The 27290-nt window shown below is 35.5% G+C and overlaps 7 protein-coding genes across 16 annotated transcripts in view; 2 read left to right on the forward strand and 5 right to left on the reverse strand.

Moving 5' to 3' along the window:
- Nucleotides 1-5351, reverse strand: part of LOC117204512 (serine/threonine-protein kinase N) — a 28829-nt gene extending 23478 nt beyond the window's left edge. The window contains exons 1-2 of one of the 2 annotated variants that reach the window (XM_033441990.1): nt 5041-5351; nt 1108-1233 (exon numbers count right to left, since the gene is read on the reverse strand). In XM_033441990.1, coding sequence (XP_033297881.1) covers nt 1108-1233; nt 5041-5064 — 150 coding nt within the window. In that variant the 5' untranslated portion in view covers nt 5065-5351. Of the gene's footprint in view, nt 1-1107; nt 1234-2395; nt 2525-5040 lie in introns of those variants that run through there. The other variant, XM_033441988.1, reaches the window with a different exon arrangement.
- A 336-nt stretch (nt 5352-5687) lies between these two features.
- LOC117204333 (conserved oligomeric Golgi complex subunit 6) lies at nt 5688-8436 on the reverse strand. The gene is made up of 9 exons (XM_033441612.1): nt 8192-8436; nt 7832-8106; nt 7604-7748; nt 7328-7539; nt 7024-7247; nt 6571-6962; nt 6338-6499; nt 6095-6256; nt 5688-6019 (listed from the first exon to the last, which is right to left on the reverse strand). The coding sequence occupies exons 1-9, from the start codon at nt 8267-8269 to the stop codon at nt 5786-5788; spliced, it is 1884 nt and encodes a 627-aa protein (XP_033297503.1). The 5' UTR covers nt 8270-8436; the 3' UTR covers nt 5688-5785.
- A 221-nt stretch (nt 8437-8657) lies between these two features.
- LOC117204337 (sorting nexin-16) lies at nt 8658-10481 on the forward strand. 3 transcript variants are annotated; one of them, XM_033441624.1, is made up of 5 exons: nt 8658-8931; nt 9209-9493; nt 9568-9876; nt 9955-10082; nt 10168-10481. In XM_033441624.1, exons 2-5 carry the CDS (start codon nt 9224-9226, stop codon nt 10208-10210), a joined length of 750 nt encoding a protein of 249 aa, XP_033297515.1. In that variant the 5' UTR covers nt 8658-8931; nt 9209-9223; the 3' UTR covers nt 10211-10481. The 3 variants fall into 3 exon arrangements, with proteins under 3 accessions (XP_033297515.1, XP_033297513.1, XP_033297512.1); XM_033441622.1 differs by having other exon boundaries at nt 8661-8931; nt 9190-9493; XM_033441621.1 differs by lacking the exon at nt 8658-8931 and adding an exon at nt 9103-9123.
- A 572-nt stretch (nt 10482-11053) lies between these two features.
- Nucleotides 11054-15286, reverse strand: LOC117204334 (b(0,+)-type amino acid transporter 1-like). Of its 2 annotated transcripts, none has more exons than XM_033441615.1 (3): nt 14765-15286; nt 11388-12686; nt 11054-11300 (listed from the first exon to the last, which is right to left on the reverse strand). In XM_033441615.1, exons 1-3 carry the CDS (start codon nt 14859-14861, stop codon nt 11239-11241), a joined length of 1458 nt encoding a protein of 485 aa, XP_033297506.1. In that variant the 5' UTR covers nt 14862-15286; the 3' UTR covers nt 11054-11238. The 2 variants fall into 2 exon arrangements, with proteins under 2 accessions (XP_033297506.1, XP_033297505.1); XM_033441614.1 differs by lacking the exon at nt 14765-15286 and adding an exon at nt 12924-13286.
- A 130-nt stretch (nt 15287-15416) lies between these two features.
- On the forward strand, nt 15417-17847 carry LOC117204336 (ZZ-type zinc finger-containing protein 3). Of its 2 annotated transcripts, none has more exons than XM_033441619.1 (6): nt 15417-15558; nt 16222-16691; nt 16755-16911; nt 16974-17215; nt 17291-17416; nt 17477-17847. In XM_033441619.1, exons 2-6 carry the CDS (start codon nt 16302-16304, stop codon nt 17726-17728), a joined length of 1167 nt encoding a protein of 388 aa, XP_033297510.1. In that variant the 5' UTR covers nt 15417-15558; nt 16222-16301; the 3' UTR covers nt 17729-17847. The 2 variants fall into 2 exon arrangements, with proteins under 2 accessions (XP_033297510.1, XP_033297511.1); XM_033441620.1 differs by having other exon boundaries at nt 15418-15558; nt 16246-16691.
- LOC117204335 (queuine tRNA-ribosyltransferase accessory subunit 2) lies at nt 17817-19683 on the reverse strand. Of its 3 annotated transcripts, XM_033441618.1 has the most exons (7): nt 19570-19683; nt 19298-19356; nt 19087-19236; nt 18537-19001; nt 18273-18475; nt 18087-18215; nt 17817-18003 (listed from the first exon to the last, which is right to left on the reverse strand). In XM_033441618.1, the coding sequence occupies exons 3-7, from the start codon at nt 19195-19197 to the stop codon at nt 17835-17837; spliced, it is 1077 nt and encodes a 358-aa protein (XP_033297509.1). In that variant the 5' UTR covers nt 19198-19236; nt 19298-19356; nt 19570-19683; the 3' UTR covers nt 17817-17834. The 3 variants fall into 3 exon arrangements, with proteins under 3 accessions (XP_033297509.1, XP_033297508.1, XP_033297507.1); XM_033441617.1 differs by having other exon boundaries at nt 18087-18212; nt 19298-19584; XM_033441616.1 differs by having other exon boundaries at nt 19298-19584.
- Nucleotides 19684-20197: 514 nt separating this feature from the next.
- The window catches only part of LOC117204456 (TSC22 domain family protein 1), a 97234-nt gene continuing 90141 nt past the window's right edge, over nt 20198-27290 (reverse strand). For 2 of the 3 annotated variants that reach the window (XM_033441869.1, XM_033441866.1), the window contains exons 5-7: nt 26926-27084; nt 26138-26492; nt 20198-25217 (exon numbers count right to left, since the gene is read on the reverse strand). In XM_033441869.1, the coding sequence (XP_033297760.1) occupies nt 24824-25217; nt 26138-26492; nt 26926-27084 (908 nt within the window). In that variant the 3' untranslated portion in view covers nt 20198-24823. The remainder of the gene's footprint in view (nt 25218-26137; nt 26493-26925; nt 27085-27290) is intronic. The other variant, XM_033441867.1, reaches the window with a different exon arrangement.

Here is a 27290-nt window from a genome sequence, read left to right on the forward strand (position 1 = left end):
TCGACGGAATTCGTTCTGACACGATTGTTATTATCGATCTATCAATCGTCAGAGCGCGTCCACTCGTTCGAGACCACTCCTCTCCCGAGGCAAATGAGACGTAAAATTATACCCGATCTGCATGCCACGGAGCTATCCTTCCATTCTATTACCTCCTATTATATTCGCTATAACTTTTCCCCGGCAAGCACACCTGACAGAAGCTATATCTTCTAATCACGACTGACCCGTGAACACTATTTGCGAGCGGCATTTAATGAAACTATTACCTGCTCGCCAGAACGCGAGTCTGTTCCGCGAAATGTTTTACTTACTTCGTCTAACATGATTTATGACTGCTTGTGTACGCTACAAAAGCACATTCTCTACCTCCGTGGAGAAGACGTTACGTAAATAAACATAATTACAATTGCATCGATATCAACGTGTACTGATATTTTTATAAAAGTGTAGTTGATTAAAAAGTATTCTCAGATTCAGCTTTCTTTAATTTCCATCTTTATTGTACTCCAAGTCCAAATAAATAAATTTCCTACTAGTGTTGAATTGGCAAGTTCGCTTAAATATCCCTGCACTATTCCAGACCACGCGTGATAAACGCAGCAAACAAGCCGATGACACCTCCGATCATGACAAAGTATCGAAACGACTCATTATTTATTTACGATCGGCCAGTCGAAAAGGTAGCAGTGGTTTAGCGCTCGCGGTGCCGTAATTTCTTATCTCATTTCAGGCCCGCGAAAGAGAGGAAGAAAGTTCCTTTTTTTCTCTCTCCTGGAAATAACCATAAATTCTGGCCTGGATCCATTAGTCACGTGGATCGTACCGGTTTTCAACGGGCGTGCCACGGATCGACGATAGCCTGACACATATGGGATTTCTCTGTTCCTCCCTGCGAAGGAACGGAAAAGGAGAGATGCAACGATGCAGAGAGGATGCACGTTATAGAGCGAAGAGAGGAACAACAGAGGAAAGGATATTCTTCTGCCGTGCGAGGGATCGGTGCTCGTGCGAGTCGCGCTACCGTGTATATTGCGGTGTACGGCGAAAAAGAGAGCTTCGGGGAAGAGACGTAGTGCCGAGAAGGATAAGCGAAACTCGACATACCTTGCGTATTTCTCGGCGTATGTGCTCCCGGAGCTCGTCAAGACGAGCCGGCAAGGGCACCTGGTCACTGCTAGCCACTCCATACTTGCTCGACAGTTCGTACACCGGGTGCCTGATGTAATCGCCCTGAAACAGATTCCAAATTCGATTATTCGAACAGTGTGCTTTTTCTCTTTCTTTGTCTTTCACAATACTATCGCAAGCATTAAAATTAAGTATGAGTATTGAAAAACAAAAAAAAAAGACGAGAAATTATTATAATTAACCGTTCCCCAAAGCGAATTTATCGATGTATAGCATGTAAAGATATACACCGTCGATAGTAGGTGTGTGATATTTAAAAACGGAACGTTTAATGTCGCTGCTTTTTATGCGGCGCATTAAAGCACGAATTATCGTATAGTTTCACGAGGATAAATTGTCCTTTCGGGTTCATAATGCGCTGTTAGCAAAGTACTCATTTGTGTTCAACATCGTCCTACGTTCGTTTCTATTTCCACGTCGCTTAATCCTGTTAGTGAGATTTACATTTTTCCGGAAACATCGAAGAACGATGGGTGGGCTTGTGAATTTGCAAAGAAAAACAGTGTGGAATATAATACACCTTTACCGCGGCCGGAAATTGTCTGGCGCGTTGCGGCGGATGTGCACACCGGTGTCTAAGTGTCTACTCGTTCGACCACGGTTATAAACTCGTACTGAGCCGCGGGAAATATTGATCTTAAAATAAGTATCGGTTCCTGGTATCAGTATCCTATGCCTGTTAACGAGCGACTAATTAATGGCCGTATCTATATTTAAATTATTCGGCTTGCGATTGACCCTGATAGTAATGCTTGATCAATTTAGTGGCGTCATCGACTATCCCGACTCCGTGTATATCTATATATATCCACGAGTTAATTATTGATACAACTATTGGAAAATCTAGAAGCGATTGTATGTATCGTTGTTTTTATTCTTAATGATATTAATAATAAGATTATTAAATTTATTTATTAAGATTACTAAATAAATTTTGTCCCTGCACTGTGTAAATGACATCGATATTAATAATCTTATTATTAATATCATTATTAATATCATTAATAATAAGATTATTAATATCAATGTCATTTACACAATCCAGGGACAAAATTTATTTTAAACAAATATTGATATTGCATCATGTTCAATTCATGTACGATGAAATCGACTGATTTATCAGTGGGGCACGTGTCAGACATTTAAATATCTGACCTGCGTAAGTGTATCGTATGAAGATGCTACAGACATTAAAAGATGTTACCGTGCATGGTACAACACAGCTCCAACGTTGCTTGGGTTTACTCGACTTTATTTGCGATAAACGCCGGTACGTTTTCTGCTTCTTTCCCTCGTCACGCAAAGAAATGAACGACATTGTTCAACTTTCCTATCAAATCTTATAAATAACACCACAAAATTTCTCCTTCACTGTTTTTGCAAGTAGATATATTTTACGAATATATAATAATTCACTGAAAACTGTATCCGATTTTCATTAACATTGAACTCACGTCCACAGAAATCGTACACTATTAACTTTCTCCTACTCATCAAGGACTCGATGCGTAGTGCGAGTAAATTGAAATACATAAATATGCTTTAACGCGACCAATCTCTAACGTGCAACAGTGACGAAACGCATTTGGACAAAATCTAGGCTGTACTCTTGGACCACCTGTTGCGACAAACTACGATTCTACGCAGATTATCTTTGAGACAAACTTCACCAATTATCTTTTTACTAGAATATTATCACTTTTTAAGTTCCTATAGAACTACAACTAGTGATGCGTACGATTATCTATAGAACAACCAGGTGGTACTTTTACGTGACCGATCGGATCGTTTCTATAGACTGACTGAAGACTTTGCCGATACTTTATCTCTTATCATCTGCATTACGATAACAGCGATTCTAAATGGCGAATGTGTTGCGACTCCATTAAGTTAACGTTTACTTCAGTAGAAATCTAATTACTCATCTAATGATTGTATGTATATTATATTTGAGGTATTTGTTGTGTAAGCTATATGGTCTGGTATAATTATAATCATAAAATTAGAGTGACAAATACTCTTGTACTCTTTACTGCAAACAATATGAGTCAGAAATATCCTATTCTTGTAGTCGTTCGTTCGCGAGGCTGACATACCTATAGGTTGCTTAAGTTCGGAACTTTGGCGACAGCGGATTCCAGAAATAGTGTATGCTTGTGCATTCCGCTTGAAAACCATGCATGACTACTAATAAAGATAAACTTGATCATGGTCTGATTCCGCTTAAAATTGATTTGAGCAATTGAGATGTTACACGAGTCTTATTTACGCTACTATGAATATCATTTTAAATTCCACCCGGTACGATTACTATTTTCTGCGGCAATGCTGGGGATGAAGTAAAAGGCTTGAAACAAATTATTGTCGATAGAGATAATGTCTGAAAGCTTTTCCATCATAATATAGGAAATTTTGTAACTCCAGAATTAGACATGATCTTGGTTTTCAGAGTGGGTAATAAAATGACGAGTGAAGTGAAATTGAGTCGTACAGTGGGTGGAACGATTTAAAGAAGCAACGAACCCCCAAGCAAACGTGTGCACCTCGACTATATGTAAGTTTGACACACTGACGCATGAGCTATTTTCATGCATTCCGTAATATGTGTGCCATGCATAATAATCCCGAGAGGTCAATAGTCGTCCAGAGCATTAGTATAACAAGGACAGAAAAATCAGCCAGCAATCAAAATATTTACTTTATCGATACCGATCTGATATAGAATAGATCTAAATACTAAAGTGACGTTTACGTTGGAAATGTCCGAGGAATGAAAATCATGTTTAATTGTCTGATTGTACATAAGACTGGACGAGTAAATAATACCATTAATGAAAAATGTCATCCTTCAAAAATTCTAATCATAGTCATTTTTGCCGTTATGATTAGTCGTTATAAGAAAATAGAACTCAAGATGAGTGTACCTCTGCGCGGTAGCTAACCAATATGTACTATCTTATTTTTGGGTTACGCACAACGCAAAGCATCTGTTAGCAAATTGCGAAAGTATCGTATATCTAGCGAAATTGGACGAATCGACGCATATGATAATAATCTTGGTTATATCAATGCGATTTGAAATGCGAATTAAATCAAGTGAAATGAATTTTTTTGTATTCCATTATCGTGTGATGGTAACATGTCAAAATTCTTTGCGAAAACATGATAAAACATTACACCTCCCTGAATATTTGATGTACGATAAAGGGAGACTCGTAATTCAAACAATGTGAATCCTTTGTTGAAGAGAAGTTCGAATTTAAAGCGAAAGTTGAAAAGACGAACCAGTAATCATAGGTGCAGTCATTTGATCATGACGATGCGTTACGCCGTTAAGCCATCGCTGTTTCCGCTACAATGGAGTTGCCATACGATCACGTTCCTGTCAGAATGATTCTTAGCCGTTAGTCGACTACGCTTTGACAAACGTGTCTCGAACTGTATACCTATGTTGGTAATGTCAGGAAATACCACTTGCCGACAGAAACAGGTGCTTCCAGGAACTGTATGGAAAGTTTTTGGAATTACCCTAAATGAATTAAATCCATATCAGGTGTCTATAAATCGTCACGACTTGTTTAACGTAAACCAGGCTGAAGGCGTTTATAGTCATAATCTACGAAGAAATCAGTGATAACCATCGTCTTTGAAAAACATTCCTCGAACATAGAGACAAGTGCGAGCGCGTTGTCGGCGTATGATCGTAAGAAGAAGAAAGAAATATGTAATATGCAAAGTGGCTGAATTATGCCCAAAGCGATCTTTTATTATGGCGGCTGGAATCATCGGTCGGGTAGCGACCAATGCGCACCAGTTCGTAAAGAGAGCGTGGATGGACCTGCAACTCACCTGATAATAGCTTGATTCCGCCATCTTGGACACTATACTCCACTCACTCACTCACTGCTTTCTATCCGTCCTTTGTGCATGGAACGACGAAGTCCATTGTGTTTACACGAGTAATGTACGCTGCACCACCGAGCTGGTTGGAAGTGTCTGCATTTCATATATTACCACGCACGTTCGATTTTATTCACGAGATATTCTTTATATAAATCTTTGAATAGGAAGCGACAAGAAGTTACTACCACAGAGAAGTATGAATGAAAGACGCGCGGCTCGCGAACAAAATGCAGACACGAGCGCATTCCACCGCACCAAACTGAAGACTGACGGAAAGTGCCGGGCCAATCGTGGCCCAAAGGCGCGCGCACTGTACTGCCACCGCTATCGCTAAAGGTGTGTTCACGATATCACTTTTATGTCAGCTCGGTGAAACAGCCTTTATTCATTAGTCGATTCCGATAGACAATGAAACGAGTAACTGTGTGGAAACTTATACTCTGCTTATACCTTGTAGGAATAATAAAAATAAAATCGAAAACAATGAAACGTAATATGGGTGTATATAAAAGTAACCATGTTAAATTAATATATCTTCTTATTATCTTTCCACTAAACATTTTTTATGGGAATAAAAACATTAAAGCTTTATATAATTTATTAGATTTATTAAAAATTATTGTACAATTATGTATTTACATATTTAACTTTTTGTATAATTATACTTAGACAATATCTTCTTAATGGACACTTAAACTGAAATTAATGTCCGTAAAAGATCCTCGGGAGTTCTTGAAAATAAACTGTTTGGATTTTGGTACAAATTCTTTGGATTGTGACATGCTTCATATAATTGTTTATAGATTGCTCCAATTACTTCAAAAGAACGTTTTTGGGTGATTGAACGGTGATTACTACTTTGTAACAAACTCATTTGTGGCAGCAATAATACATCTGGCATCACTAAAAATGCTTCCAATTTGTTCTATAACACATTAAAAACTTAGAATAAAATTTATCCCTATCCTTCATTCACAGTATTGAAGTAATAGTTACATACAGTAAACTCCTTTACACTTAGGGGATCCATTCCAGGAATGGAAGACAATGGACCTTGTTCATGACCTTGCAAAATAGTGTAAATTGGACCAAGATTCAAATGTGCCACTAATGAACTGGCTTGTTCTGATGTAAGAGTGTCAATTTGTGCATCAGATTGTGCCTGAAAAATGTCATTTTATCAATATCGATATAAAATATATAAAAAGTTCGTAAATTAGAACACGTCAATTGTAGTCTTCACCTGTAATCTTTCTAATCTCTGATCCATATATTCATACAGTGCTAAAGTAGACTGTATTTGATGCATACAATTTAAAAGATATACAGCCATGTCTACTGTAGGTAATCTTGATGCTGTTTCATTAACTTCTTGTAACAGTGGGTCAATAATGCACGATACTATCTGCGGATTATGTGGTATGAGAATTTCATTCAAATACCGATTTTATAAAGCTATTAAATGCTGATACAGACCTGTAGCATGTCTTTCTCCCTATCTTCTGCAATACTTGCTACAGAAAGAATTTCGTTAAGAAGTGACAGTAATCTAGAAACAGATGGTGCAGGTACTAAGTCATTTCCTGGTGGTTCTGCACGTTCACCGAGTGCAATACGCGTCTGCTTTTGAAGTCTACTTAGAAAACTTTTTTCACTTAATATTAGTAGATCTTTCAATGTTGAATCCAAGATACTATCTGGTATTACTTGCTGAATTATCATCTGATAAAATCTAAGAAGAGTTGTAACAGAATATAATATTGCTGCTGGTGCATCCATAGATATAACATTTTCTATTCTTGACTTTAAGGGATGACAAAGTCCTTCTGTGATATTACTTAATGATTGCTTAATCTGGTCTGATACATCTAAAATGTGTAATAAAAGCTAAGAAAAGTAGAAGTACAAAGGCAATCACTTAGTTCATACCTGTTTTATTACAGCCTTTCACTAAAGTAAGAATATTTTCCTTTTCAACGGGAATAACTTGATGAAGCCAAGCAAGCATATCACCAATATATCTTTTAGGATCATTTGCATGCATTTCAATAGGATTAGGTGTACTACCATATCCTTCTCCCAATGTTAAAGCATCGATAAAAGAACCTACTAAAGCAGTTCTTCTAGCTGCACAATATTCATCCAAAATATATCTAAAAAAATACATACAAATAAATATAGATTCATTTAACATAAATTATACTAGGTTTCTTATTAGATTTTAAATGCATACTTAAATAAAACTGGTCTATCTTGCAATTTATTCATTGCTTTAATTAATAATGGTGCTAAGCGTTCATTTTCAATATGTTTACATTGATTCTGTGTCCATCTATATAGTCTTTCAAGAGCTGCCTCTTGCAACAATGTCATTCTTTGCATAATATCTAGCCCTAACGTTTGATATCCTGATTGCATTAATATTCTACAACTGCTATGAATCTCCTGTAATTTAATAGAGTTGTTATTGATTCATCTTTAGACGAAAGTTTTTTCTTACTTATCTTACCTGAACACGGTTAACAACAGAAAAAAATTCTTCTGTAATAGGTGATTCCTTGCTAGAACCATGTAAAATACTTTGTTCAGATGAAGTCAGTTGGAAATTTTTAATAAATGCATTTGCAACCTCTTGTTGCATAGATAAAGTTTGGCTAAAAATTATATTATATTTTATGTATATTTTTTTGCATAAAATTTAATTTAATCCTGATAACTATTCAGTGAATAAATGTACCTCTTATTCTGAAGTTTTGCAGTTTGGTCAATAAGCTGTGATGTCTGTGTTTTTGTAGCTTGTAAGCGATTTGTCATACATTGAACTGCAGTATTCATAGCTAAAACATCTTGATATATGTCGTCTAAAGAAGATTTTACTTCCCTAAAAGCGGATAAAAAATCTTCGTTTATTGCAAGACTTCTTCTTTCTATTTTACTACGCAAATTTCTACGAGAACTTAATGTATTTTCTGTAAAGAATGTGGATAATTCTTTTAAGGCTTCTAATGTATCCTAAAAGGGAAAAACAATTTAAATGAAATGTTTATATTTTATTAATGCAAGTAGTAACAATTACAACAAAGTATAATATAAATACCTTGTCATGCTCTACTCGTGATTCAAGTAATTTATTCACCCTTCGAACTAACGTAGTATTAGTATTTTTTTCACTCATTTTAAATAGTTTACTTTTTTTACAATCAAATTCATCGAGATATATAGCCTATTTATTTCAGAAATGTCACGTAGCAAAAGTACATGCATAGCTACGTATATAAAACACATAGAACATGTACTCATTACTCTAATCACACGTACAATCGTACAACAACGTAAATTCTGTAAGGTGATAAAAATCTAGCTTTCGAAGATGTAAAGGTTCGAAAATTTTAGTTTTTAAATTACTTATTAAATATAATATTTGTCAAATTAGAATTACTAGAATTATAAATATTAAAATAATATTAACAAAATAAAATACCCATTAAAATAGAAATTTCATAGAAACTATTTTATTTATTTGTTTATTTAAAGTTATGTACTAATGTTCGTTTTAAATGCTTGTTAGTCGGCGGCAAATTAGAAATTCTGATTGTGTTACCGTTATCATTCTAGTTTACCATCTAAGTTACTCCAATTTCGCGGAGAGGGTATATTTGCAAACTGTCAATATGTCATATCAGTTCCGCGCTTTTCTGTTCATTAAATGAATTTTCATTTATAAAATATGTAATATTTTAGTGAAATGAAAGATTTACGGAATATGATTTTATATTATAAATATAGTTTAGATAGAAAGTTATAGAATAAAACACTATATTGTTTATTCATATTGAGGTTAGTGTTTTAGTTAACACAAAATAGTACATATGATGTTAATTTTAAGGTTTCAAATGAGAATTTTCACAATTGGCATGTCATTATAATATTATATTATTATTCTTGTTGTTTCTTACACATTTTCTTTTTTGATTTTTTTCTATTTAGGAATTGGCTTATATATTTATATCATTAATTTTCTTTATGTATGTAAGCATGCTATTTCTTATTTTATTGTGTGCATTTATAATAATTTGGCCTTAATTTCTTTTTAAGTATGCATGGTTTCATTTAGTTTGTTGGTGGCAAAATGTCCACGTCAGAATCTGGTGTGGGATGTATTAGTGAAGTTACACTTGCAATTAGTAAAGCAAGGGGTTCTCAATCAGGCACTGTAAGAGTACTGGATAGTCCAGACTCTGATGGATCTGGGCATTCAAATTCATTTACTGTACAGAGGTTTAATTATCCTAATAATGATAATGCAAATTCCGATATTTTACATCCTCCACTAACTAGTGATGATGTAAGAATACCAATTGTTGGATATGAAGTTATGGAAGAAAGAGCTAGGTTTACGGTTAGTTAAATTAAAAACTTGTTCTGTATTGTATATCTTATATACATAGTCTGCATATAACATGTACTTTTTAGGTTTATAAATTACGAGTGGAATTAAAAAATGGAGACTGTTGGTTTGTATTTAGAAGGTACACAGATTTTGTTCGTTTACTATCACAATTAAGAAGGCAGAAAATTCCAGTTTCTCAATTAAGTTTACCAAGAAAAAAGTGGCTTGGTGATAATTTTGCTCCAAGTTTCCTAGAAGAAAGAATACGGGGTCTTCAAGCATTTGTTAATGGAATACTAAGCAGTCCTCTTCTCATAGGAACTGCATGTGTCAGAGAATTCTTCTGTTTGGATGAGCCACCTGCTTTATCTGACACAGCAGAAGAATCTAGAGTAAATATACTCTATACAATTTTTTAATTTCTTCTGTTAAAAGATAGATAAAAGGAAAAGTATTTTGTTTTTCTTTAGGCAATTTTTGAAGCATTAGAAGATACTATATATCATTTAAGACAGCAATTAAGAGAAAGAGATGCTGCACTTGCAGCTGAAACAGCTTTATGCAATGAATTTCGGAAAAAGTTACATCAAATATTGAGGTAAATGCTATAATTAGATACAACCATAGATAAATGATATTTATAATAAACATCAAATATCTGGAGTGTTAAATTAATGTTTCAGTGAAAGACAAACCTGTCAAAAATGTGGTGCATCTCAGCCATAATTTCTTATGAACTATTTTGTTATATGATATTGATAAAATTTATTACACAGAGACTGGTATAAATAGACAATTTTAGTTTTACTATCTTTGTTTAAATTCTTACAATATAAGTAATTGTTATGTGTTTACGATTTGTTAAAAGTGCATGTAGCATATTTCATCCGTTCAGTCATGCATTTTTTGTTCTATTTTTGTTCTATTTTATACAAAATAACTTAATTTTTATATGAAGTGATATGTATAAGATTCCTTAATATAATAAGTACACTGAGCTTGCTTAGCATAAAATTTACATGGTAATTACAAAAAGCCTTATAGAGGTGCCTTACAATTCTAATAGATAAACATTTGTATATGTCACCATACTCTGTAGTCAAAGTTTAAAATTGACAAGTAAACTAATAGTAAATGTTACTAAACTTGACTATGAATATATGCCAAAGTATATTAATCTTTGGTGTTTTATAAAATTCTATATATTTTGTAGTACTTTACATGAAATGAGCAATTATTACGCGTAACAAGTTATAATTAACTTTAATAATATTTATTGTTGTCATAATATTAAAATATCAATGTTACTAAAGAATTTGATATTACATTATTGTGATATATAAAGTATGTAAAGATATAATAAATACTCGACATTTACATTTTAAATATGTTTCACACTATTGTACAATTAAATTATTTTATTCAATTCTGTGCTATAGTCGATATTTATTATATCTTCGTAGTTATGTTAAAAATGCTTTACAATACTGCACAAATATAAAAATTTGTTACATATTTAAACTAATTATTAATTTTATAGAAACATGGAATTTTTTTTATGAAAATGAATAAAAATGAATAAAACTGTTATTTAATATTATATAATACAATGTATCTTTCTCTATGTTTCGACTTATATTATTGTTCAAAGTCTAAATCTCTTAAATGAGTTATTAAATATATTTCAACCTAAGTCATATTAATAACGAAAATGATCTTAGGATATGTACAATTAGGTATGAAATGAAATGTCATCAGTTTTCTTTATCTGGAGCAACAACTAGACATAATGCTTGGATCAAGTATGTGATTCTCACTGAAAAGCAACAAGTAAAAATTTACTAGTAATACAGAATAAAATAATTAAAAATGCTTTGAAACATTTTTTTTTTGCAATACTCACTTGCCAAAATACTTCTAACTTTCTTGTACACGTACGTATGGTAGATACCAATACCACCAAGAATAAATAGCAGTGCAAACAGGTATTTGGGTGAGGGTTCGTGTACGATCGGTGTTACAGCCAGGAAGATAGAAACAAGCAATACCAGCCATGGTATCAGAATTGGTACTGCGTACGGTCTGGATGCATCTGGTTTCGTTCGTCGCATAATTATTAACGACAACATCGCAAGTCCATAGAATACCCACGTCAAGAAACTTGCAAATTCGATAAGTGCGATAATATCTCCCAAAAGCATACAAAATAACGTAAGCAATCCTTGAAACGCTACTGCTGCAGATGGAGTCATTTTCGCAATATGCACATAGCTAAAAACTCTGGGTACGTGGCCTTCACTTCCGGCTACGTAACAGAGTCTGGATACTCCAAATTGAATACTAAGACTGCATCCAAAAGTAGATAAAGCAACACCCAGAGGTATTACAAAGCTCAACCAGGAGGGCAGAACTTTTTCCGCCCAGAGAACTGCTACAGCTGGTGCGCTTACCATTTCTGGTATCGTTAAGGCAGCCATGTACATTAAATTCATCGAAACGTATAAAACGGTAATCAAGGGAACCGCAATTAGAATACTCCTAAGAATATTAACTTCCGGCTTCTGGATCTCTTCCGTAACGATTGCAGCGGAAGTCCACCCGTCGTAAGCCCATAATCCACTGTAAAAGGCTAACGCCACGTTACCAGGCGAATCGGTAGTACCATCAAACGGCTTCTTCAATAATTCCGTATGACCGGTGCATAACCACCATATTCCACCACTGATTACGAAAATGCACGCAACTACTTTACATACGGTGAATATATTTTGAACTTTCACGTATAATTTTACGCTGGTTAAATTGATATATGTGATCAATCCCAGAGCCAAGATTGCTATGAGCTTTTTCAATTCAAGCATTGATTCTTCAGGAAGATTGCTTAAATATCCGGAGAACGGTTGTACGCTATACTCAGCGAATGTCAACATAACTACCGCCACTTCTGCAGGTCGTAATAGTAATACGTAAACCCAAGAACATATAAAAGCTGGTATCTGTCCGGCATACTGATGCAAAGGTGAAAAAGCTTCGATAAAATATGCATATTCAGCTCCAGATCGTGGTACGACTGTACTTAATTCGGCGAATGCGAGAGCCCCTAGTAGAGACAGAACGCCACAAGTAGTCCAAACGATTAGACAAAATCCAACGGATCCTGATCTTTCGAGAGCGCTGGTTGGAGACACGAAAATTCCAGAACCTTGAAGGAAAAATAATTCCTTGATTAAAACGAATATCACGCGTAATTTCATTTGTAACAATAACGTAAAAGTAATATTTACGAAACAAATAAGATCGATCCTTATCAGAGTAACTGTTATCAGTTTATTACTAATTGGTTTCTCTATACGATGTATGTAGTAAGAGTCATGGTCATATGAAATAATATAATGTACTTTGAAAGAAAAATAAAATACAAGCAACATAACTTCCTTACATTTAAAAGAACTCTTCTTTTTTATTCTATTTGTACAGCGTAGAGATATAAATAGCTCGGAAGTTACGACGGAATTCGTAATCTCGACCATTTTAACGGTATAAAATATTATTTGGTTTATAAATTGTAGACCAAATTTTAATGATAAAAGTAATCTTATATTCATAGATAAATGGTAAGTATGATAGATTTGTCAGCCTGCAAAGAAGATGTCTCGTAATACTCGAGCGCGTGGGTCAGCAATTAACCTTGATTAACCCCCTTGATTCGTAATCGCGTCAAAGCTCTGCCCGTAATTACCAAAACGTTACGTCAGGTTTTATTTCTTATTGTGCAAAAATACAACATATAATTATATTTGACTTTCAAACAGAAGGAATTGAGGATTAATCTAAAAGAGACTGCAATATGTACACCATGTGTATATTTGTTCTCAATTTCTACTAATACGATTTTAACTTAGATTGGTTGGATTATACCAGGGTAATGTAGATATTGTTTGAGAAGCTTCATCTGATTGTACTGAAATGATACAGATAAATATCGAGGCTAAAGTACACTTATTCTATTTGTGAACTCGAAAAATATTTCTGTAAAACTTCTAAAATTCGCATGGGATACTTGCTGGAAATACTTTTTTAAGCTAATGTTTACTTAAAAAGCTAGTGAAGTTAAATAAGATATATACAGATATACAATGCAACATTAAATAACTATAGTTAACTATAATGGCTACATCATACATATTTACAGCATATAATAAAATCATGCAATTATCAAATGAAATCTAATAGCCGATGTAACTAACGAATACTTAAGCGATTAAAAAAATAACTCTTCCCGTCAAAGGAACACTATGTGAAAGTATCGGGCAAAGCTTTGAATGGCTATTGAAGCAGATACGTTATATCGCCGTAAGTATAAAGCTTAAGCTTATTCAAGCCCACACAATAATGCAATTACAGTCAACTATTCTTAACATGTGTTCGGTTGTCAAAGGGATTTCTATTGCTGCTGGATTTCTATTGGACCTTTGCCATTCTTTGAATGTCGTAATTGTTGTTCGTTATTAATTATTACATTAATATCGGCTAAATCGAAAATAAATATTATTTGTAACAAAACGTTAAAGATGAAATGTACATAGTTCATTTCACGATATTATATCGATCGTATCAAGAATTGACAAGATGAGAGGAGCGAAGTATCTTTAGAAACGATCACGAGAGTGTTGTACATTCGTCAATAAATTCATACGGTAACACCTGTTATCATTTTTAAAATACACTAACACTAACATTTAATTTACTATTATCTGCTCAAATGTGGTGATACTTTTACACATAGTAAAGTTTTATCACGTAATCGTTCTCGCAGTTTATGTTTCAAACAAATTTTGCATTTATATCATTTTTATGTTAAATATTGTATTGTAACATAATAGGATGGTTTAAATATGCCTTCTACATATAAATACTCTTATTTAAAAAAAATATTAATGCCGAATGACAAGTATCAACGAAATTCTATCTACATGAAAGTTCACTGTTCGAGCATTTTATGCTGGAAGGATTGCAATTTCATTATGTAAGTAGAATATAGAAAACATATGCTGATAATGCATACCGTATTTCTGACCTTCGGAAATTATCCGACGAATTCATTAATAAATCGAATAGAATTGATTAAACTGTTAACTTATGTCAAGAGTGCAGGAAAGAAGAAAATAAAAAGAGTAAAATCAATAATTTCTGCCGGCTGACTCTATACAACAAACTTTGTGTTGGTACCGGAAGAAAACACTTGTTATTTAATGTCACGCTTTTATATTGGTTTCATACCGATCATAACAGCCACGATGATGCTTACTGCGCTAAAAAGACCTAGCTCTCGTTTTAGCGCAATTCTTTCATTTCCTTTTTCCTCGACTTGTCCCATTTTGCCAAGCTTCAACTAAATTCTTAACGAGTACCGATTACCACGTATTATCCAATTCACTAGCACTATATCAAAACGTTTTCTTCTTGAATTCAAATATACATCGCGCGAGCTGTACGTCTGACTTTTAGACCGCCTTCGATCGGCTCTACGTTCAATCGGTGTAACGAAGGCATGAATCGGCTTCCTCGTGTCTTAGAGCCGGATCGAAGGCAGTTGTGACGTTACCAGAAGATGTCCAGAACGAAACTGAAGTGTTAGCGGGTCAGCTAGTCGCTTGTTTTTACAGGCGTGCATTGGTTCCCCTGATAAGAGTACTATGTACTCTGATCATGGTACCGATATCTTTGATGATCGGTAGCTAAACTATCAGATTAAACGAGTTTAAAAGTGACCGTACAAATATAAAAACGAAGCTTATAAATATCTTAGATAAAAGATTACGTTTCATGAAGAGTTGCCGTGGACAAGATGCGTTTCTCTCGCGACCAACGAATAACTGCCTCATAATTGATAAACGTTAAAAGAACTGTTTACACAAAATTTACAAACCCAAAGATATCGGTAGGGGCACGTGCGTCATCTTTTGGTAATCAGTAATCAGTCATGTTTTGAAGTGTATTGTTCGATTTTGTTACAAGAAGTTATTCGATAAGATAGTGGAATTCGAATTCCAGTCGAACTTCGTGAAACAATGGTAATACGATAGGAAGTAATATCTCTTCAGCGCACATTTTTTGGTGGCCTCATTATTTCCATACTCTTCCACCGATAATTACGCTTAGGAATATTCTTTGTGTTATTCCTCATGTAATTTTATTGAAAGTATATTTGTAATAAAATAAATTTAAAAAAAACGCAAGGATGATATATACATTTCGCATGGCGTGCATATGTAGGCCTTTTTTAAGAATTACTTAATATCTATATAATATACAGTATTATATATATATTATACAATACTTTTATCCATAACGTTGAATAATTTTTATGTATTGTTTATAAATTTTTTCAACTTCTTGTTTATAATTAAAATACAATTTATATAAATATATTGCAATACAATTAAAATATTTGCAAAAAAAAGAATATAAAAATAAGGTACATAATATCACACAATTTTATCTTATATAATATTTATATTTAAATTAATATTTACAACACGTGCTTTTGAGTTCATAACGAAGAGCATGCGTTCTGAAATAATTTTGCGAAAATATTCCAGTATTATTTTGCACTCAATCGTTTATATTCTAAATCAAATTTGCATTGCATTGAAAATGCAATAATAATTAGAATAAATAAATCTACATTGATTTTATTTGATGTTCTACTCGTTATTCGTTATTTTGTTTGACAGATGATTAAGGTTAATATGCTACAGTGAACGTGTAGTGAATGTACGTATAACCTGTCTAGCACACTAAGTATTAAGTAGCGATGGAAGACGAAGAAAAAAAAAGTCATGACGAAGAGCCTAGTGAATTTTATTTCGAATCTGATCACTTAGCATTAAAAGGAAATAAAGATTATACTACTCTTTTAAAAACAATTGTTATTCTTGAAGCACAACGAGTTCAAGCTATAGAAGATCTTGACAAACTTTTATCAATTCGTTCTAAAGCATTGAAAGATCCAATATCTTTCGTAGCTCAGATACAAAATGGTGAGCTACCAGAATTACCAGGGCCACAAAAAATTGCAGAAATCCCTTATATTGATTGGGCACAATATAACGTAGCTCCACCTGATATGCGAATGAGACCACAAACAAGGCATGGACATATTTTGCCTCACATACAAACAAAATCAGAACAAGAGAATGGAAAAGTATGTTATGTTATATATATATATTTCATATACATGCATATGTACTGACTTGAATATAATTAGATTTTAGTAAGAGGACGTGCTTTTGATGAGAGTAAACCAGAGACCTTCAATCAATTATGGACAGTGGAAGAACAAAGAAGATTAGAAGAACTTTTAATTGAATACCCACCAGAGGATGTAGAAATGAGAAGATGGACTAAAATAGCTAATGCTTTAGGTATATTATTAAGAATATCATTTTTGTTATGTTTGTACGTTACTATTTATTCTTTTTAATAGGTAATAGAACTCCAAAACAAGTGTCTAGCAGAGTCCAGAAATACTTTATTAAACTCTTAAGGGCTGGATTACCTATACCTGGTCGAGGCCCCAAAATGAAATTAGATGTGAAAAAAGGAATGGGTCATAGACATCAACGTAATAACTACTCATTATTTAGACGTTCTACATTTTTTCCCCATCAAGATATTTCTTTTACAATACCTGATGAAAGCAAGGAACAGGCAATTACAGAAGAATCTGTATGTGTTGCTACAATTCTGTACTCTAGTGAAAATTTAAGTTTCCACCATTTATTTCATTATTTATATTTATAGGAAGATGATGCTGGAAATAGTATTATTGATGACAATCCTGAATTGAGGCATATAGAATTACTAAAACAAGTAAAAATGGAGAAAGAACAAAATTCGTCTCCCGTGTATAAACATGTTGGATATAAGGTATGTACAGGTGTTAGAGCAAATTAGAAGAATTTAAAGCTTAATGGTTTATTTTTACAGTGTTCAGTTTGTGGAGAAGATCCTCTAACAGGTACAAGATGGCATTGCACAGAATGCCAAAATGAAATTGATTTATGTGGTGATTGCGCTGTAGCGCAATTAGAGGCTGAGAAACCATTACATGATACGTTACATAGACTACTCCCTATAAAACCACCTCTGTATACTAGAAGTTATGATTTAGATTACTTTCCACAGAGTTTCAGTAACTCTTCTTATAATTATTTAGATCCCAATTTTTTACCTGAATAATTATTATTTCATCAAATCTATACTAATAAGAATTATATCATAGTTTTATAAAAGTAGAATGTAAAAATAATTCATCATTAAATATTAATACTTTTTTAAAGCTGTGTTATGAACTAGAAGATTTAGTTTCTTTTATATTTGTAGGTTCATCTGCTTCAGCGACATTGCCTTGCTTAAATTTTAAATTAATTTTCTTTTTGCAATCATCAAGAATGCCACATTTTATGCTCTCTCGAATAATCTTAAAAAATTCGAGATATTGGTGTACATTGTGTCTGAAAATATAAATCAATGCGTATATTCATACATAATAATATTAATTAATTATCTGCAATATCAGTATGTAATTAGAACTTACATCATTAAAAGAACAGTACCAAGCATTTCCTTAACATTACACAGATGATATAGATATGCTTTGGTATGATTTTTACATGTTAGACATTCACAGTGAGAACATATTGGAGAAAAGTCATCCGCATATCTGCTGTAAAATATTTGTTATGAAAATGAAAAAATGATTATATATTTAGTTTTACATTACCTTTCTTCTGTAAATGATATTGTATGACCTACATTATTACAGTCATCATGATCACATAGGAAAGTTAAAGCTCTTAAATTTTCAGTAATTATATAAGGGTATGAAGTATCAAATATATCTGTACCTAATTCAACAAGGTCTAATACTGTAAGGGGATTCCAACATCCCACTGATACCTTAAGCTTTTCAGGAGGTAAAAGATTCTGAAATAAGTATATTTCATGAAGAAACATAATATATAATAATAGGTGATTTCTAACTTACAATTGTGTGTTGTACTATTTCTCTGATTTGTTCTGATGGTATATTCTTTACATCTGGTCCATTATTATGCAATCCATCAATCACATATCCTATTACAGGTTTAGTTTTTAAATAATTTATTGATTTTGTTCTAGCACCTTTATCATAACCACCTTCAATTGCACCTAATATTTCAGAGGACTTCAATGCTTCAGATGAAGAATGTTTAGTAAAACATTGATCAAAGAATGTCATGCTATTTTGTACAGAATTTGATACTCTTTTTTTACTACTATTGATATTAGTATCTCCATCACACAAAGCAACATACATGTCTGGTTTAAATGTTTCAATAACATTCATATACATATTGGGTGTTAATGTAAGTTTTCCACCTCTTGTCCATATGGGAATAGAATTAGCTTCTCGAAAACCTGAAGGCGTTGTATAGGCTGGGTCATGTATTGTAACAAAATTAATGTACTCCTAAACAAAATATCTTTTTAATATAAAACTTAAAACTTTATAAGTAAAATTTACGTAACTAAAAATGTATAATAACAGTATGTACCTTCATACCCACAAAATTTGCAAAATTAACATTATTATCCTTCATTGATTCCAGCATTAAATACGTGGAAGACAGAGAAACGGATAACATTTGTGGGTCTGAAGTAACCATTTTAAAAACATCCTTAGTTAAATGCGGCACACAACCTCCCTAATAAAAATAAAATATTAAATAAAATATTTCCGTTAGATTTCAAATTATTAAATTTTACCTTTGTATAAATAAGAGCAAGAGGAGTTTCAAAAATGGCATTAGGAATTCTTTCAAATTCTGTTAACGTCCCAATACGGGCAGCACAAGATTTTATTGAACTAGTAGAGAATTTCATATTATTTGTTATTAACATTTACTACAATTCATAAGGAAGTTAATTTAATAAATATTTTAATCATTTAGTACAATCACATAACTAGAGTCTATATTGTAACATAACCTGAATAAATTCACGTGCTATCCAGCGAAGTTTGTATACTTCGTACTTATATATTGTGTACGTACAATAATATAACAGATGTACGACCATACACAATACGTAACATAGATCTAATATCCAATTCCCTATTGCTAAAATTGTTCGAGGGCTACCGAACTCTCTTATATCTTTTGTAACATTTTCGCTAATATCGGTTCAGCATAGAAAAAGATAACAACTCATCTAGTGGTAGGAATTAAAATTAAAATCCAAATCAAATTTGATTCCTCGCAAGGTCAGTATTTCAGAATGTGAAAAATGACTCCCATCACCGACCTCGTCTGTAATCCCATATGTGGTATGAGTATATATCACCGACTATGTACTTTGTCTGTGAATACACATAGGCTCCAGACCATTGAATAAGAATAGTATAGATATGACATTAAATTGAATTAGGTTCTGACATACCGACTGGAGGAAAATCGGAGTGTTTTTTACGCTTTCCACAACTTAATAAGTCGAATATAGGAATTATGTTGATTTCTATTTGATCGGATGGAAGCTGGCGGGAATGCGCGTAACACATTAATTGTAATAGAATAACTGTACTATTATTAGTAATGTAATGTTATTTTTTTTGTTAGTAATAATTTAAAAAAATTCGCAAAACATATTTATTAATTGATAGAAGCTGTCTGTAGATATGGAATTTGTCTTTATTCACTGTACAATTTCTTACATACAAAAAAGTGCAATGCCTTTAAAAATTGGTCACAATAGTCGACTTAATTGCGCACAGAATAAGTTTATTCATGCACACAAGCGCTTCACGATTATATACATGAAAATAAAATAGTTTTCTTTCTTTACAATTTGCCACGTTATGTACAAGTCGCGTCAGCACTTATTCTAAACGAAAACTTAATACTCTGTTGTACTGTAGAATTGTCAAACATTACAATAAAAATTCCTGAAAGTTTATAATAATTTGATATTTTCATGTAACAACTTTGATAGGGAATGAAGAAAATATTTCTAATCTTTTCAGAAATTTGAAAATATAAATAATTTAATCGCAAGTATGACAATTCATTTTTAGCACCGTTTCATGTCAATAATAAGATTAACACTAATTACAATACAAGCAACTTATAAATTTTCTTATTTTTACAGTTTCACACGTTCGTTTCGATTTTATACATTATTTTTCGCATTGAACTTTGCTAGATCGCTATATTACATCTTATCCTCTCACTATAGTTACAAAAGTTATAGGCAAGAAACATCACATCACATAGAAAATACAAATTCGATAGTAAATCGTGCATTTGTGTCAGGAACGTTGTCGTTGGTGCAATAAAATCTCAATACCAGTTTTTTGTTTACCAGTATAAATATCATATCGATACAAGGTGACCGTAGTTTTTCCGTTCTCCACGATTTGTACCTTAAAGTGTCGCGATCGAAATCGCGTTTCCAAGATAAACCGCTAGTTTACTGTCTGTTTCGTAATGATGCATTTGATTTTAATCGATCGGTAATAGTTCTCTACGCAATAAGAGTTTCGACACACCGTATTGCACCACTTTATAGAGAATATTACATAAATGATTGAACGGAATTTTTTCATTTCTGCGACACTTTACTTAGTATCCGATTAAACGACTTCTTACAGGTTGTACATAACGATATTGATTCACAGTGCTCTCGTTTAAGAAACTTTATTCGCAAATTCGTTGGTCCGTTCGTGAAAAAGCTCTTGGCGGTTTTCAGCGAATCGAGTTTCAAGAGGACAGTACGCGATGCGCTGAAAGCAGCCGGCGAACAATTCAGCCGTGCAGGGGGTTTCATTCCACGAACATTTTTCCGGTGTGGGAACGCCACGGGGAACGAGGAACGCTGGGTCTGCCGTGATTTCACCGGTAATTCGAAAAATGCATAGGAATTAGCGGGAACGGCATGCGTGCACGCGGGCATAAGGACGTTTCGGTGGCAGCGGGGACAAAGGTATTCGCCATAGGCACGTAGATGCGTGAGTTTATGCGTGCGTGCTAGCGTAACCTTTGGAAGGGGGACGAGAGTAGAAAACGAGCAAAAAGAGGTGAAAGTAGGAGGCGAGGTGTGCGGGTCGCCAACACATATCTCGATATCTCACGGTTCGATCTTTCTCGGCCCGGACGCCCGTATATTTACATGTATAATTTATATATCCCGTAGCAGGGGCGAAGATAGTGTGTATTCAGCTAGGGCGGGTCCGAACGTCCTTACGACCCCGTATTCCTTTCGCTGCATCCTAGACGCGTGCTTCGCCACGTTCTCCGTATCGTCTTTGTATCGAGTAAGGAGACAATCGAGAAATTCGCGACAATTCAACGAGATAAATTCTCACGATCCTGCTGCGCTGTCGATTTTCTTACTGTCGGCTAAGACGACAATACGCTTTTAAGGTTCTTAATCATTTCCCGGATAGATTTTCGTTTAGTTCGAAGAATTTCTAGACTTTTGGAAATATTGTAAGTAAACGAAGCTTGTTGCTTTGTACGCTTCATTTTCGAAGATGCTCCTAAGTAACTGTTAAGCAAGGAGACAAAGGTATGCTGGTGCGCAGCTGCAAATCGCTCGCGAGTTTGACCGATACAAGCTCGTCGCTTAAATGCGGAAGATCCTGGCGGAGAAAATCGGGCCTTAATTAAGCGGAGGCACCAACGAATTCCATAATACCGTTCCTGTTCGCGTAACACGACCACGATAAGAGCCTACCCATCCGACAACGCGCCGCGTTCGTGGGATTTTTTTCGGGGAAATAATGCGCCAAGCACCGCCGGCTCTCCCTATCGCCATTGTGGCTGCGAGGGCGCAATTAATTATTGCGTGGCCACGAGGCAGTGCATTGTTGCATCTGTTGTTGCACGCTCCGCGTTCTCTTCGGTGTGTATAGTTAAGTGGCAGAGAGCTGTGAATGATTCCGCACCGCGGAATGGTTTTTCGGCCAACGAAACATCGCGTTTCTTTGTGTACAACGAACCGGAGGGCCGCGGTAATTTATGAGCTCACGGTAGTACTGACGTAATTTACGTTGGCTTACCGGGATACACGGACGATTGAGAGAAAAAAAAGTATGTACTTTTCGCATTTCGGGAGTTCCAGTGAACGTGGCAACTGTCATGGACGCTTGACATGCATTACTCTTATCTCTACTTGTCGAGCTTCTTTTTCTCGCGTGTAGTTCGCGTAGGTAGTTTCCTTAATTTGAATCATTCAGAAGTCGCACTGATCATTCTCATAAACTAAACAGTACAAGAGATTGATGTTACGGACGTTATTTCTTTAAATCTACGTAACAACTTGCCGTTATTTATACCATTTCGTTGTGATACGCAATCTTATGAGTTAAACCATCTGTTTTTTGAAAATTGAACATCAATTATATTATTTATGCAATGAAATTCAAGAATTTACAAGAAGTGACCGGTTTAGCTTCTGAGAGGCTTATTTTAATGAATGAACTATGCACGTTTATACATTTATAAAGTGTTCCAAAAGAAAAAAAAGATATCTGAAGAAACGTGAAGAAAGAATGAGAAATACAGCAGGATTAATCGCACTTGTAAAAGTATGAATTTTTACCACAAACGTCTATGATATGTTAACGACGTTGTACTCGGACTTACAGAATGGTCGCTTAAGTTTTCATGTTAATTAAAAGCTTGCGAGAGGATTCGCATAAATGTAAGAAAAAAAGAGCTTCGTTGGTTAAAGGGATGACGCGATAAGTAAACGTGGAAGGTGTGTAGTGTAATCTCGTGGCGACAGGTAGGCGCAGGTGAGATACAAATGAAAGACGTAAACGCGGGCGCGGTGCAGAATCTCGATGCAAAACGTCTCTTCCAGTTCGTGTTCTGTCGAAGAAACAATCGAGCCTGTCCGAGGGAAGGTAATTAAGAGAACACGACGGCGTCGATTAAACGAGTCCTGCCGAATCGGGTGAAACGAATTAATTCTGCGGTCGAACGAGGGTCGAAGATAAACGATTGAGCCTGACGGAGCGCCCGAATCCTGTTTAACGATTCAGTGGCGAACACCGTCGCGCGATGCTGTGAAACAGTCGCCCTCGTTGAAACGAGTTCTCTGATGATGTAATATCTATTTTATTTTTTAAATCCGTGATATGATTTATGTTTTACGTTTATAGATATCAACACATCCATTGGTCTCATATAAAATTGATCCGGATAATCAGGGAAATTAATACGTAGCTATTAGAATCTTATATCAGTACGAGATAGTTTGTGAAAATGATTTCCTATTAAAATCTCAGTTTAGAAATTGAACGTTAAAAATGCAAAGCAATGTAACGGAAATATTCGCACAATTCAATGGCAAATATTCTTTCTATCGGAGGAGTCGAAGTTATTTGAAAAAGGTACAAGAATTTCGAAACAGCGGAGAAAAGATATCGTGCAGGAGAGAAAGGAGAATACCATCGAAGCAGTCCATGCCATTCGCTCGAAATGCAAAAGCAAAGCGGATGTAGTTGAGAGCGCTGACTGAAAGCCCTCGAACGTCAAATTACGAAACACCTGTTCCCCGAAACGACTTCATTCCAATCGGTTTCGTGCATTCGCTGCTTCGTGCTCCCGTTGCCTTCTCGAGGAGACCTTTTCGTTTCGCGTGCGCGAACGAATTCGATCAATAGATCAAAACTGCCGAAGACCGAGTAACGCTCGCGAATCTATTGTCCCGTTGCCGCGTTACAATAATAAGGCTAATACTCGTAACGTATTAGATCATTAATAAGTCCGCAGACTAATTTTCTCTATGAACGGTCATTCCCTGAGAGAAGAACAATAACAACATTATATACGTAATATAAAATTTCGTTACGCAAGTTTGGTTCACATAGCGCGAGAATTGCTCTGCTCTTCTGAGTGCAACAGACGATGTATTCTTGAAGACAGTATCGACCGTCGAGAGCCGACGAATAGTTGCAAGTATGTGAAATGAAAGTGGAACTGTAAGTCAAATAATATTTATGGCACTATCGTTTCACGCAAAGCGTTGATGACGCGAATTTCGTTGTCATAAAATTCTTTCTTCTCATCTCATTGATCCAACGTAATACACTCGATCATCTATTTTCTTCACGATTCCACGCAGATATTCCTGAGTTCTGATCGTCATCAGATCAAAGCTTCAGTCTTCGATCTTCGCGATCAAACACTCCGGAATCACTATTCCAACAAGTGGAGAAAGATATCGAAACACGATTATCCGAAAAAGAACTTTTCACTGGTTGTTAATTCACAGTGGAGAAATTTCATTCTAAATATAGTCCGAAGGCACGGAACTCTCGTTTATCGCGGCCAAACGATACTGAGGGGTTTCTAGACCCTGTTGGTTCAGATGCAGATTCGTGCTGCTTCCAGAAGACGCCGCCGTAGGCATCTGTTGATTCGCCGAATTCGAGCTCAGGTCGCTGTAGTAGGCGCTGCTTGGCGCGCTGCTCAAAGTTGGACCATCCGGTTCAGCGTCGCTTCCGGTGTACGCTGTGTTTTGATACGACGGGTGGTCACCGTTTCTGCTACCGATCCGCAGGTCTTGATGGTGATGGTGATGATTGTGGTGGTGATGATGGTGATGATGATGTTGCATCTGACCTGGCGGGACTGGCGTTGACGGTCCGTTCTCGTACATTTCGTAATCCGGTTCTTGTAACCTGAAAAGATTGTATTACGGCGACTCTTAAACATTGAAAACTTGATCGATTAATTAAACATAGGTACACGCTCGATATTATTGACGTATACCTTAGAAGCGGTTTCATCGTAATTCTAAACCGACAGTGTTGTAGGGAATTATAAAAAGGAATTTATTTAACACATGCTCGTAGTATATGCACGTGTCTGTTAAACGAGTTGCTTCGTGTTTATTTTTATAATAAATATGTGGATAATTAACTGAATATATTTGTGATAACGTTGCAAAGGTTCAGTCTTTAATGTTCCGTTTCCTTTCGAATATTTAGATTCGATCGAGCAACGGAGATGCATATTAATAGGATAATTATGCATGCTAACGGTACATTCTAGTCAGGTGTATTTCCCGTAATACATGGAGATTGCATGTCATCGTCGGTGTCCTACGATCAGTCGCACATGCTTGTCCTTCGAGAGTAGAGGAATCGTGTGAAACTGATCTTTCTGAGACTTTCTAGGACAGGTTTCGATATCGTTTGGAAACTTTGGACTGGAAATAGCCACAAAAAATAAGCATTTAATAGTCGTCCATAAAATATAATCGCGATAGTTAAATTGAAAATCTTGCGGTATCAGATGGTCGTAACTGTTTCACGAAGTTAAATATATAATGGATAATGGAAAAGACCGAAATACAACATAGCGAATATCAATACGCAATTAATTACCGATGGTACCGCTTTAATGCGCAAAAACAATTAAAGGAAAGGAATGCTGACTACTGGTTGTAGATTGAAATTATTAAAGTTAAGTGCTTCGAAGATTCATGAGGGCGTATTCCAGCGCGATTATTATTGCCGATAGAAAACGATCACGATGACTATAACAGCTCTCGAGAGAAGTAACTTCACGAAAAACATAATTACAGAGATTAATTTACCTTTTACTGTGACGTGTACGAAGCGTGTCCCTTTGCAAAGATTCGTCCCCGTTGCTTCCACCGTAATGACGATGTAACCTCGCGGCGTCTAGCTCGTGGTATTCGTCGTCCTGCCCGCCGGAAGTTGTACCGTACGTCGAGCTTCCTCTCATTTGTAGTTGGAGATCGCTCGCGTAGCTCGCGGCCTGAGAGTCCAGTTCTGCGTAGAGAGCCTCGTCCGTTTGCATGTGGGTGTAGTGATTCTCCACAGGGAGATTCATCGCCCGTCTGTGTTGCGGAAGCGACAGAGGCGTCGTGACGACTCCCGGTGTACCGCCGCCGCGTCGCGAGCCTAACCACGACCACACATTGTGCCCTTGAATCACATCACACCAACCCATACAAGTCGCGTATCTCTCATTTGCTTTACGTCAATTATCGAGTACCCAACGACTGTACGTATGTAGTCGAAGTATCCACGGTTTCAGAGAACAGGAAGGTAAAGTTACTCGAGTCGCTTAAGCTTCAACATCTTAATATTCAATATTGATCTTTGCATAGGATAATCAAATTTGTATATTACGAGACTCCGTAGTCTTTGGTATAATATCGAAAGAATAACAAAATATTTGAGCTCTAGCAAGGAATTTTAATAATCTGTTGCTGTTCAATGTAGATCGTTCAAAGATTGTTCATAAACGAATGTTGCGAACCACGAGACAAATTATTTAACTTGACTTAAACAGAGTATTCGAAGCTATCGTGTAACGATACGACGCGATTTCTGATCGGTTCGGAACGATACGTACCAGGGCTAGGAGCGACGTCGTGATAAGGTGGCAGTTTATCGAGCTCGAGAGGCGGTCGGTCGGGTATAACGGCCACTCCACCGCCAGCTCCTCCTCCACCACCTGGGCCGCCGGCTTCTTGAGCGTTCGAATCCTCGACACCGACGGTACAGCAACTCGCTAGGACACAAACAAAAAAGAATATAGGTCCCACGTGAGCGCTCGGTCCTCTGGAAAATCCGTTGGCAAGGATCGTGAACGAAAGTCGCGCTCGAGTTTCAGTGAAGTAGGGCCGAAACCCAGTGGGACTCGAATCGAGACGAAGCTCGTGAAGTGCCAGGTGAGCTCGGACAGAATCCTGTTACGTTACACTGCCGGCCGTGCGT

Source organism: Bombus bifarius, unplaced genomic scaffold, assembly GCF_011952205.1.
Source record: "Bombus bifarius isolate JDL3187 unplaced genomic scaffold, Bbif_JDL3187 scf7180000007978, whole genome shotgun sequence".
Taxonomy (NCBI): Eukaryota; Metazoa; Arthropoda; class Insecta; order Hymenoptera; family Apidae; genus Bombus; species Bombus bifarius.